The sequence below is a fragment of the Penaeus japonicus genome, unplaced genomic scaffold, assembly GCF_977035675.1.
Source record: "Penaeus japonicus unplaced genomic scaffold, GWHDUDI00000001_assembly GWHDUDI00000031, whole genome shotgun sequence".
NCBI classification, from domain to species: Eukaryota; Metazoa; Arthropoda; class Malacostraca; order Decapoda; family Penaeidae; genus Penaeus; species Penaeus japonicus.
In genome coordinates, this window is record NW_028234433.1 from 20,365,979 (window position 1) to 20,378,478 (window position 12,500).

General features: G+C 43.9%; 2 protein-coding genes across 2 annotated transcripts in view; both read left to right on the forward strand.

The window, feature by feature from the left end:
• The window catches only part of LOC122245315 (uncharacterized), a 10,948-nt gene extending 10,366 nt beyond the window's left edge, over nucleotides 1-582 (forward strand). Inside the window, exon 3 of the mRNA XM_086555935.1 lies at nucleotides 1-582. This exon is cut by the window's left edge and continues 1,055 nt beyond it. Coding sequence (XP_086412061.1) covers nucleotides 1-582 — 582 coding nt within the window.
• Nucleotides 583-1,223: 641 nt separating this feature from the next.
• Nucleotides 1,224-6,975, forward strand: LOC147468051 (uncharacterized). The gene is made up of 8 exons (XM_086555435.1): nucleotides 1,224-1,309; nucleotides 1,544-1,590; nucleotides 3,634-5,184; nucleotides 5,299-5,431; nucleotides 5,882-5,952; nucleotides 6,121-6,374; nucleotides 6,711-6,821; nucleotides 6,958-6,975. Exons 1-8 carry the CDS (start codon nucleotides 1,224-1,226, stop codon nucleotides 6,973-6,975), a joined length of 2,271 nt encoding a protein of 756 aa, XP_086411561.1.
• Nucleotides 6,976-12,500: the final 5,525 nt, after the last annotated feature.

The following is a 12,500-nucleotide window of genomic DNA, read 5'->3' on the forward strand; positions in this document are numbered from 1 at the left end:
GATGGCAAGGTCTGCTGCGAAAGAGGAACAACCTGCAGAAAGCTGAAAGGTAACTGTCGAGTGGAATCCAAATGCACTGGAAACACACTTACTCCTTCCATACCATGTAAAGATGGTAAGGTCTGCTGCGAAAAAGGAACAACCTGCAAACAGCTGAAAGGTAAATGTCGAGTAAAATCCAAATGCACCGGAAACACACTTACTCCTTCCATACCATGTAAGGATGGTAAGGTCTGCTGCAAAAAAGGGAAAAACTGTAAAAAAATGAATGGTAAATGTAAAACGGAATGCAAATGCAAAGGAAAAATACTAACCCCTTCTGTACCATGCAAAGGTGATAAGATCTGCTGCGAAAAAGTAAAAACTTGTAAAGTCTTGGGCGGACAATGTAAAAAGGAAGCCGAATGTAAATGTGAGGTGCTGAATCCCAGTAAGAAGTGCAAGGAGGGAATGGTATGCTGCTTGATCCACAATTGTCGCGACAGAGGAGGGAATTGTAAGAAAAAGTGTGATTGTAACGGTAAAATCGTCAAGGTGAAAGAGCCTTGCGAAGAACCCCAAATCTGTTGTGTAGGTAAGTAAAAGTACATTTTCTTTTTCTAACACAGACACGCAAGCACGTATATATTCAAATAAATCAAATGAATTGACACATGCACATACACAACTACGATTTTTTTATATTTTTTTATCGAAACTGTTACATTATCATAGTCATTATAATCATAATAAGAACACTTAGGTTTAGTAGTCATGACGTAGGTGGTTATTAAAAAATCAGAAATACTACTAACACTGATAATAGTCTTAAGAACATAATGAAGAAAATTAGCAGGAATGATAGGGAAGCTACTGTTACTGATGATAATATTTGTTATATCAAACAATAAATTGATCATCGTGTGCAGTAAATCAAACAAATACATCTCTAATAGTAATAGTAATGTTGATTATAGCGATAATAATGATTAAATTATCAAATTAAATAATTAAAATAATGATGATGATAACAATAAGGATAAGGACGATGATGGTATTATGACAATAACAAGGGTGATAGTAGCAGTAACAGTGGCTATATTGATGATAACAACAATAATACTGATAGATATTAATAATGATAAAGATTAGGAATGTAATGATAATAACAATCATAATTACGATAATCATTGTTATCATCATCACATAATGATAATAACAATAAAAAAACAATGATAACAGAGATGTATGGTATGTATGATTGCCTCAAGGACAAGGGTATAAGAATGACTGATATTGATAGAAATAAGAACGTATATAAAAAGGCTAGGTAACTCTAGACTAACTTGTTATTTTGCAATAAATGTGCAACTATAGTATGTTACACGGACTTTACCGATTTTGAAATTATAACTCCTGAAAGGATTGCCGGACTGTATACTTATATTGCTTAAAGTCATTTATCAATACTCGGCTCAAGTTTTAGTTACAATACATAATTTTTGGGGAGAGTTACAGTCCTATAATATGGCGCCAGAGACCGTGGAACAAATTGTTTTTATAGTTTCGGCCTGACGTTGCTGATTCTCTATGTTCTATTACCAGAAAAAGGTACCACTGTTGGATCTCCATCAACTACACCTGGACCGCAACCGCCAACCCCTACTGGACCGCAACCGCCAACCCCTACTGGACCGCAACCGCCAACCCCTACTGGACCGCAACCGCCAACCCCGACTGGACCGCAACCGCCAACCCCTACCGGACCGCAACCGCCAACCCCTACCGGACCGCAACCGCCAACCCCTACTGGACCGCAACCGCCAACCCCTACTGGACCGCAACCGCCAACCCCGACTGGACCGCAACCGCCAACCCCTACCGGACCGCAACCGCCAACCCCTACCGGACCGCAACCGCCAACCCCTACTGGACCGCAACCGCCAACCCCTACTGGACCACAACCGCCAACCCCTACTGGACCGCAACCGCCAACCCCTACCGGACCGCAACCGCCAACCCCTACTGGACCGCAACCGCCAACCCCTACTGGACCGCAACCGCCAACCCCTACTGGACCGCAACCGCCAACCCCTACTGGACCGCAACCGCCAACCCCGACTGGACCGCAACCGCCAACCCCGACTGGACCGCAACCGCCAACCCCTACTGGACCGCAACCGCCAACCCCGACTGGACCGCAACCGCCAACCCCTACCGGACCGCAACCGCCAACCCCTACTGGACCGCAACCGCCAACCCCTACTGGACCGCAACCGCCAACCCCTACCGGACCGCAACCGCCAACCCCTACTGGACCGCAACCGCCAACCCCGACTGGACCGCAACCGCCAACCCCTACTGGACCGCAACCGCCAACCCCTACCGGACCGCAACCGCCAACCCCTACTGGACCGCAACCGCCAACCCCTACTGGACCGCAACCGCCAACCCCTACTAGACCGACACCGCCAACCCCTACTGGACCGCAACCGCCAACCCCGACTAGACCGCAACCGCCAACCCCTACTGGACCGCAACCGCCAACCCCTACTGGACCGCAACCGCCAACCCCGACTGGACCGCAACCGCCAACCCCGACTGGACCGCAACCGCCAACCCCTACTGGACAGCAACCGCCAACCCCTACTGGACCGACACCGCCAACCCCTACTGGACCGCAACCGCCAACCCCGACTGGACCGCAACCGCCAACCCCTACTGGACCGCAACCGCCAACCCCTACTGGACCGCAACCTCCAACCCCTACTGGACCGCAACCGCCAACCCCGACTGGACCGCAACCGCCAACCCCTACTGGACCGCAACCGCCAACCCCTACCGGACCGCAACCTCCAACCCCTACTGGACCGCAACCTCCAACCCCTACTGGACCGCAACCGCCAAGACCGACTGGACCGCAACCGCCAACCCCTACTGGACCGCAACCGCCAACCCCTACTGGACCGCAACCGCCAACCCCTACTGGACCGCAACCGCCAACCCCTACTGGACCGCAACCGCCAACCCCTACTGGACCGCAACCGCCAACCCCTACTGGACCGCAACCGCCAACTCCTACTGGACCGCAACCGCCAACCCCTACTGGACCGCAACCGCCAACCCCTACTGGACCACAACCGCCAACCCCTACTGGACCGCAACCGCCAACCCCTACTGGACCGCAACCGCCAACCCCTACTGGACCGCAACCGCCAACCCCTACTGGACCACAACCGCCAACCCCTACTGGACCGCAACCGCCAACTCCTACTGGACCACAACCGCCAACCCCTACTGGACCGCAACCGCCAACCCCGACTGGACCGCAACCGCCAACCCCTACTGGACCGCAACCGCCAACCCCTACTGGACCGCAACCGCCAACCCCTACTGGACCGCAACCGCCAACCCCTACTGGACCACAACCGCCAACCCCGACTGGACCGCAACCGCCAACCCCGACTGGACCGCAACCGCCAACCCCTACTGGACCGCAACCGCCAACCCCTACTGGACCGCAACCGCCAACCCCTACTGGACCGCAACCGCCAACCCCTACTGGACCGCAACCGCCAACCCCGACTGGACCGCAACCGCCAACCCCTACTGGACCGCAACCGCCAACTCCTACTGGGGTTGAACCACAAACAGAAACAAAATGTGGATCACAACTACAAACCAGCGCATCACAACCATCTGCGACAACTACCACTTCATTTCCAACAGCAAGCACATCAAATGATGCAGATACAACGACTCCTTTTACAACAACAGATACAACGTCCCACATTACGACTACAACAGATACAACAACTCCCATTACAACTACAACAGATACAACGACCCCTATTACGACTACAACAGAAACAACGACCCCCTTAACGACTACAACAGATACAACGACCCCTATTACGACTACAACAGATACAACGACTCCCATTACGACTACAACAGATACAACGACCCCTATTACGACTACAACAGATACAACGACTCCCATTACGACTACAACAGATACAACGACCCCTATTACGACTACAACAGATACAACGACCCCCATTACGACTACAACAGATACAACGACTCCCATTACGACTACAACAGATACAACGACCCCCATTACGACTACAACAGATACAACGACTCCCATTACGACTACAACAGATACAACGACCCCCATTACGACTACAACAGATACAACGACCCCCATTACGACTACAACAGATACAACGACCCCCATTACGACTACAACAGATACAACGACCCCCATTACGACTACAACAGATACAACGACTCCCATTACGACTACAACAGATACAACAACTCCCATTACGACTACAACAGATACAACGACCCCCATTACGACTACAACAGATACAACGACCCCTATTACGACTACAACAGATACAACGACCCCTATTACGACTACAACAGATACAACGACCCCTATTACGACTACAACAGATACAACGACCCCTATTACGACTACAACAGATACAACGACCCCTATTACGACTACAACAGATACAACGACCCCCATTACGACTACAACAGATACAACGACTCCCATTACGACTACAACAGATACAACGACCCCTATTACGACTACAACAGATACAACGACCCCTATTACGACTACAACAGATACAACGACCCCCATTACGACTACAACAGATACAACGACCCCCATTACGACTACAACAGATACAACGACCCCCATAACGACTACAACAGATACAACGACCCCCATTACGACTACAACAGATACAACGACCCCCATAACGACTACAACAGATACAACGACCCCCATAACGACTACAACAGATACAACGACCCCTATTACGACTACAACAGATACAACGACCCCTATTACGACTACAACAGATACAACGACCCCCATAACGACTACAACAGATACAACGACCCCCATTACGACTACAACAGATACAACGACCCCCATAACGACTACAACAGATACAACGACCCCTATTACGACTACAACAGATACAACGACTCCTATTACGACTACAACAGATACAACGACTCCTATTACGACTACAATAGATACAACGACTCCCTTAACGACTACAACAGATACAACAACCCCAATAACGACTACAACAGACACAACGACTCCCATTACGACTACAACAAAAACAACGACTCCCATTACGACTACAACAGATACAACGACCCCCATTTGTACTGCAGCTGTTCCCCCCATACCTATTTAAACACTGTTACCAAAGCTCCCTCTAACAACTGTTGACAGCACCACGATAGCTCCTACTACAACTATTACTTGAACAACTATAGTAACCACATTTGTCACTGCTTGTGCCTTCGACCACACCGAGATCAACGACCCGTCTTCTGGGGGTCTGATAACGACCCTGCTTGTGTCCGATGGCAAGCTTAGCACCAGAGATAGCAACGGTTTAAGGGAAGAGTTTGACGGGCAGCCGATTCCACAATTGATTCTGCTTCAACTGATTCCACATCTTATATCATAACAACTGATTATTTTGTTAGTGATTCTACTACTGCTTATTCTGCAAGTGATACTACAACAGTCGATTCATTAAGATTGAATCTACTCGAACTGATATCACAACCGATTTTATTACAATTGATTTTACTACAACTTAATTAACGACAGACAAATCTGCTGTAACTTCTTCCTCTACACTTAATTCCATCATAAATGATTATACCGCAGATGATTCCACTACAACTAATTTCTACAAGACCTTACTTCAAATAATTACACCACAGCTGATTATACTTTTTCTACAACTAATTATACCATAATTAATTAGCCACTGCTGATTCCAATATAATCAATTCTACTTCAGCCGATTACATTACTATTTCACTTCAACCAATCTTACTACATCAGATTCCACTACAACTCATTCAACCGCAAGTGCGTTCCCTACAACTGGTCTAATCACAGCCCATTATACTACTGTTGGTTTCAAACTTGACTTTCCAATAACCAATCATTATGTATGCTATTTCCCCATCTTTACCCTGTTCCACTTTAGCTACCACTATTTCTGCTGCTACTGTAATCAGCGCATGTACCTCTTCTAAAACCACTCAGGACAAAAACACCGTTGATGACTTGATGAACAGGTTCCATTGCTTCCTCGGTTATCTCAGAACCATTGTCATCGACAAATACGATGAAGGCAACAGATACAACCTCCATTACCACTACAACAGATACAACGACTCCCATTAAGACTACAACAGATACGACTCATATTACGACTACAACAGATGCAACGTCTCCTATTACGACCAGAACAGATACAACGACCCCCATAAAGACTACAATAGATATAACGACCCCTATTACGACTACAACAGATACAACGATCCCCATAGCGACCACAACAGATACAACGACTCCCATTACGACTACAACAGATACAACGACCCCCATAACGACTACAACAGATACAACGACCCCTATTACGACTACAACAGATACAACGACCCCTATTACGACTACAACAGATACAACGACCCCCATAAAGACTACAACAGATACAACGACCCCTATTACGACTACAACAGATACAACGACCCCCATAACGACTACAACAGATACAACGACCCCCATAAAGACTACAACAGATACAACGACCCCCATAACGACTACAACAGATACAACGACCCCTATTACGACTACAACAGATACAACGACCCCCATAACGACTACAACAGATACAACGACCCCCATAACGACTACAACAGATACAACGACCCCCATAACGACTACAACAGATACAACGACCCCCATTACGACTACAACAGATACAAAAACTCCTGTGACGACTACAATAGATACAACGACCCCCATAAAGACTACAACAGATACAACGACTCCTATTACGACCAAAACAGATACAACGACCCCCATAACGACTACAACAGATACAACGACCCCCATTACGACTACAACAGATACAAAAACTCCTGTGACGACTACAATAGATACAACGACCCCCATAAAGACTACAACAGATACAACGACTCCTATTACGACCAAAACAGATACAACGACCCCCATAACGACTACAACAGATACAACGACCCCCATAACGACTACCACCCTCTCCCTCATCCCGCGGATACGCAGAGCACTGTCAACGCTCAACAGTCATTGCCAGTTTTCGCGAGGTTTTGGCTTTCAATGCTCTGAGAGCTTTACCAAGCTTTGAAGTGAGTGTATCGTGGTCAAATTGTGATGGTCTTTGGTTGAGGTAGATTGGGACTTGTGTTGTTTTAAGGCAAAATAACTCATTCCTACACCTCTCCTACGCATTTTTTTCGAATTTTGCGCATGCGCAATAATAAGGTCAAGCTTGAGTGACCTCGCAAACGACCTGTCAATCAAAGGCCTCATTACCACCACCTATAACGACCATCAACGCACCATCTGAAGTTTAACTGACTTTGAATTTACAATGGCTGCGCGCATGAATATTAACCATTCTAAGGAATTAGATAATGGAAACATCGTTTCGCTCATCCAAGACTTAATGGATGCTCAAAAATTCTCAGACGGGGAGATTAGAGACATGAAAGTACATCTCAGCAAAATAAAAGAAGAAAACAAGGTACTCCGTACTGAACTAACACGTTCAACCTCAGACCTTGTCAACACTATGCGGGAATTAAAAAAAACGAACGATCGCCTACGATATCTTGACGACCAAAGTAGGAGAAACAACCTAAGATTTAGTGGTATTCCCGAAGATCGGAATGAGAACTGGGAACAAGCACATTTCAAGATAAAGAAAATAGTGAGAGAGCAACTTGGAATAACCCCAGAAATGGAGAGGGTTCACCGAGTGGGAGAAAGCAAAGCCCAGCAAAACAAGCCTCGAGACATAGTGGCGAAATTCTCCCGCTACCAAGACAGAGAAAATGTTTTTCAAAACAAACGCAAGCTGCGGGGAACAAACATTTACGTAAATGAGGATCTATGCCCGCATACAATAGATATCCGACGCCAACAACTACCACGACTACGTGAAGCAAGGGAGAGAGGCCAGATTGCTTATTTTAATTACACTAAACTTGTAATAAAGGATCGGCCCTCCGCACATCACCACGGACGCGCCCATCGGACCCTACAACCCGTGGCTCCAACACGACCTGCCGCGCCCGCCCCCTCGGTGTCCTCGCTGGCCGAATATCCCATGCCGCCACACCACCACCCTGTCGGCGCCCAGAATATTCCTACTGGTGCTCGTGATGATGCTGTTTTTGCTGACAACGGTGCCGTTACTGCTGCTCGTGCTCTTGGTGCTGATGCCGTTGGTAATGATACTGTTCCACCTTGTACTACTATTACTACGAGTGCTGCTACTACTGCCGGCGCCCCTGGTACTGCTACTACTGCTAATGCCCCTGATGCTAGTGCTTCTGCTGGCGTCTCTGGTGCTTCTACTACTGCCCCTGGCACTGGTGCTTCGGCTGGCGCCTCTTGTACTGGTGCTTCGGCTGGCGCTTCTTGTACTGCAGCTACTGCTACTGCCTCTGGTGCTGATGTTACTGCTGGCGCTACTGTTGGTTCCTCTGGAGCTGCTACTACTGCTGGTATCCCTGCCGGTGCTCCTGATGCTGGTACTAATGCCGGTGCCCTTGATGCTAAGTGTGCTGCTAGTTCCTCTGGTGCTGCTACTATTACTGGTACCCCTGGTACTGGTTCCCCCAGTGCTGCAGCTACAAATGATGCCCCTGGTGCTGGCTCCCCTGCTGCAGGTACTTCTACTGGAGCCCTTAGTGCTGGTTCCCCTGGTACAGGTACTACTGCGCGTGCCACGAGAGCTGGTTCCCCTGGCACTGCTACTTCTGCCGGAGCACCTAGTACTGGTGTTCGGCCAAAGCAGGGGAAGAATCCCAAGCCCGGCTCCAGCAACCCCCATCAAGTCGTAAGACATCTGGTCATGAGGGAAACGCGACAGGCTCATAAGAAAACACCGGCAGCCATTAAAAAATGTTTTTTAAACCATAATCTTAGTATCACACGTTGTAGCACATACCTTTCTGCATTCTCAATGTATAACTTTCCATTTAGCGCTTTAGAACATGAAGAGTTTGTACAATGTATTTTTTCTGAAGATAAGAACTCTTGCTTATGTATAGACAATTTATTAGAGAAACATTTTACTCAGTGTACAGATAACTCTGATAGCCACGAGAGACACAATGATCCAAATCACTTTCTGAAAAGCAACTTGGATATTCCGCCTAGCAAATATCACTTGCCTGATGCCTTAGGCCATTTTCTAGCTGACGTCCCTGAAAAATCCCTTAAAATTATGTGTTTCAATATCAATAGCTTGCCACCTAAACTCGAAGAGTTTCAAACAGAGTGCAAAGCTTTTTTCGAGTGCAATTTTGATATTTTAGGTTTTTGTGAAACAAAATTAGACGATAGTATTCTAAGCTTTTATAATCTTAACAATTATGTAAATTATTCTAACCATATTTCACGAAATAGAGGTGGTGTCTGTATTTATGTTTCAACAAAACACTCGTCAAAATACAGGCCTGATATCACAATGACTCTACCACATATACAAACTATTTTCGTAGAAGTTAAGATGCAAGCAAACAAGGTATTAGTTGGATGCATATACCGACCACCACATAGTAGCCCATGTGATTTTCTGAACAGTTTATCTGAAGTACTAAACATCATCCAACGAGAGAAGTCGACTTCGTACCTGATTGGTGACTTTAATATAGATCTCCTGAAACATGCACATTCCAAAGATGCTGTGGACCTCATATCACTCTTTCACAGCCACTTCCATTACTGCACCATAACATATCCTACAAGAGTAACCACAAACACAGCCACGCTTTTAGATCAAATATGGACAAATGATATCAGGCACAATGTGACGAATGGCATTGTTTATTCTTCAGTATCTGATCACTTCCCAGTCTTTTCTTGTTTTCAATCCAGAGATTCTCCCAAAACACCTAACACTACAGTCATAAAATTCAGAGATTTCAGTGCTGCAAATTTAGAGAACTTTTTGTCACATGTTGAAAACGTCGATTGGCTTAACTACCTTACCTCAACTGAAGTTGACGAAGGCTTCTCCCAGTTCCATAATAGATTTTACACCATTTTTAGCCAATATTTCCCCATAAAACATAAAAATATTAAGACACAGCACTTAAATAAACCATATATTACCCACGAAATAAAGCAGCTAATCAAGGAGAAGAATAAGTTGCAGAGAAAATTTCAAAAGAAACCAATAACGTATGGGGAGGCATACCGATCAATAAGGAATCAGGTTAGAAATATGATAGGTAATGCGAAAGCCACATATTACAAAAATAAATTAACAGATTCCATAGGTAATAATAAGAAAACATGGGACATCATAAACACAGTTCTTAATAGAAAATCGCAGACTCCTTTACAGGCATTAAGTCCTGATGTACTAAATTCTTATTTTGCCAACAGTGGAGAAGCTCTAGCGAGCAAACTAGCAACGTCGGTAGCCAGTCATGTACATTATCTAGACAACCCCCAACAAATGTATTTTTCCCCTAGACTCTATACAGAATCTGAAATGTGTAACATTGTAAGAGAGTCTCGAGACAGCTCTGCTGGAAATGATGACATTCCAATGTCTATTATAAAAAAATCTCTGCCTCATATAATTCAGGCACTTACATATTTTTGTAATCGCTCTCTGCAGACAGGTATGTTTCCATCATGTTTAAAAATAGCAAGAGTTATTCCCATACATAAAGGTGGACCACTTGATGAACCAAAATGTTATCGTCCTGTATCCGTTCTCTCAGCATTTGGCAAAATTTTCGAAACCATGATGTATAATAGAATGATTGAATTCTGTAACTACCACAATATATTATCAAATTTCCAGTTTGGTTTTAGAGCTCAACGATCATCAGAATCAGCATTGCAGTGCTTTACAAATGATGTTCTTAGAGCCTTTGATGACAATGAATTCATGATTAGTGTATTTCTAGATTTATCTAAAGCCTTCGATACTGTAAATCACCAAATTCTCATAGACAAACTACACTATTATGGTTTTCGTGGTCCTTCCCTCCGATGGTTCCAGAGTTATCTTTCAAACAGAATGCAATATGTATCAATAAATGGACAATCTTCAATAATGCTGCCAGTAAACTATGGAGTCCCTCAAGGGTCAGTCCTTGGGCCACTGCTCTTCAATATATATATAAATGACATGCCAAGATCATCTTCCGCCTTAAACTATGTCTTATTTGCGGATGATTGTACCATATATATCAGTGACAGGAACATTGACATTCTGATGGATAAAATGAACAAAGAACTTGTGAACATTAATACTTGGCTAACCGCAAACAAACTTACCATTAACCCTAGTAAAACTCATTATATAATATTTAACAGACACAAATTATATACGTATCCACTTCCCCAGATCACTATTAATAACAGTAACATAGAGGAGGTAGACCAAACAAAATTTCTAGGTGTTATTGTAAATAAACACTTATACTGGCACAGTCATATCCAATATGTACGTAGCAAAATAGCCAAAATATGCGGCATACTATATTTAACACGTAGCCACTTAAACAGAGAGGCTATGCTAACTTTATACTATTCCTTAGTTTATTCAAATCTAACTTACTGCTTGACAGTATGGGGCGGAGCTAGCAATACATCATTAAATCCTCTAGTAGTCTTACAGAAGAAAGTTATAAGAAATATCATGGGACTGAAGACCACAGATCATACCAACGAATCGTTTGTCAATTTAAAATTACTAAAATTCAATGACATTTACACTTTCGTATGCTCCGTATATACTTATAAATGTTTGCACAACTTAATTTCATCTCCAAACTATTTTTGTAATAGCACAAACAATGTTTACTCCAGAAGAGACAACTTCAGACTCTGCCCTCCTCTAGTCTCATCTTCTCAATCACAGAGCCATATTAGATATCGCGGTGCCGTTATTTTCAATGGAATTCCCCCCGAAATAAAATCAAAACCTACTCTTGGCAATTTTAAAAGCAGTCTAAAATCCTATCTAATTAACAACTACACTACATAAAGAAAATAAAATGAACAGATTAATAATGAGTATTCTACTTTGTATTGTGCTAGTTAGTCACAGTTCTTTATCCTATTATGAATGTCCAACTGTATATCTATTAATGCATTAAGATTTTTTTTTTTTTTTTTTTTTTTTTTTTTTTTTTTTCTTATATTGTGCCTAGAATATTTTATTGTTCTATTCAATTGTACTTATATTGTATACTATGTGTATGTATGTATGTATGCGTATGTGTGTGTATTGGTATATGTGTATAAGTATGTATGTGTGTATGTATATATATGTGTATGTGTATGTATGTATGTGTGTGTATGTATATGTGTATATGTATATATATATATATATATATATATATATATATATATATATGTATATATATGTATGTATATA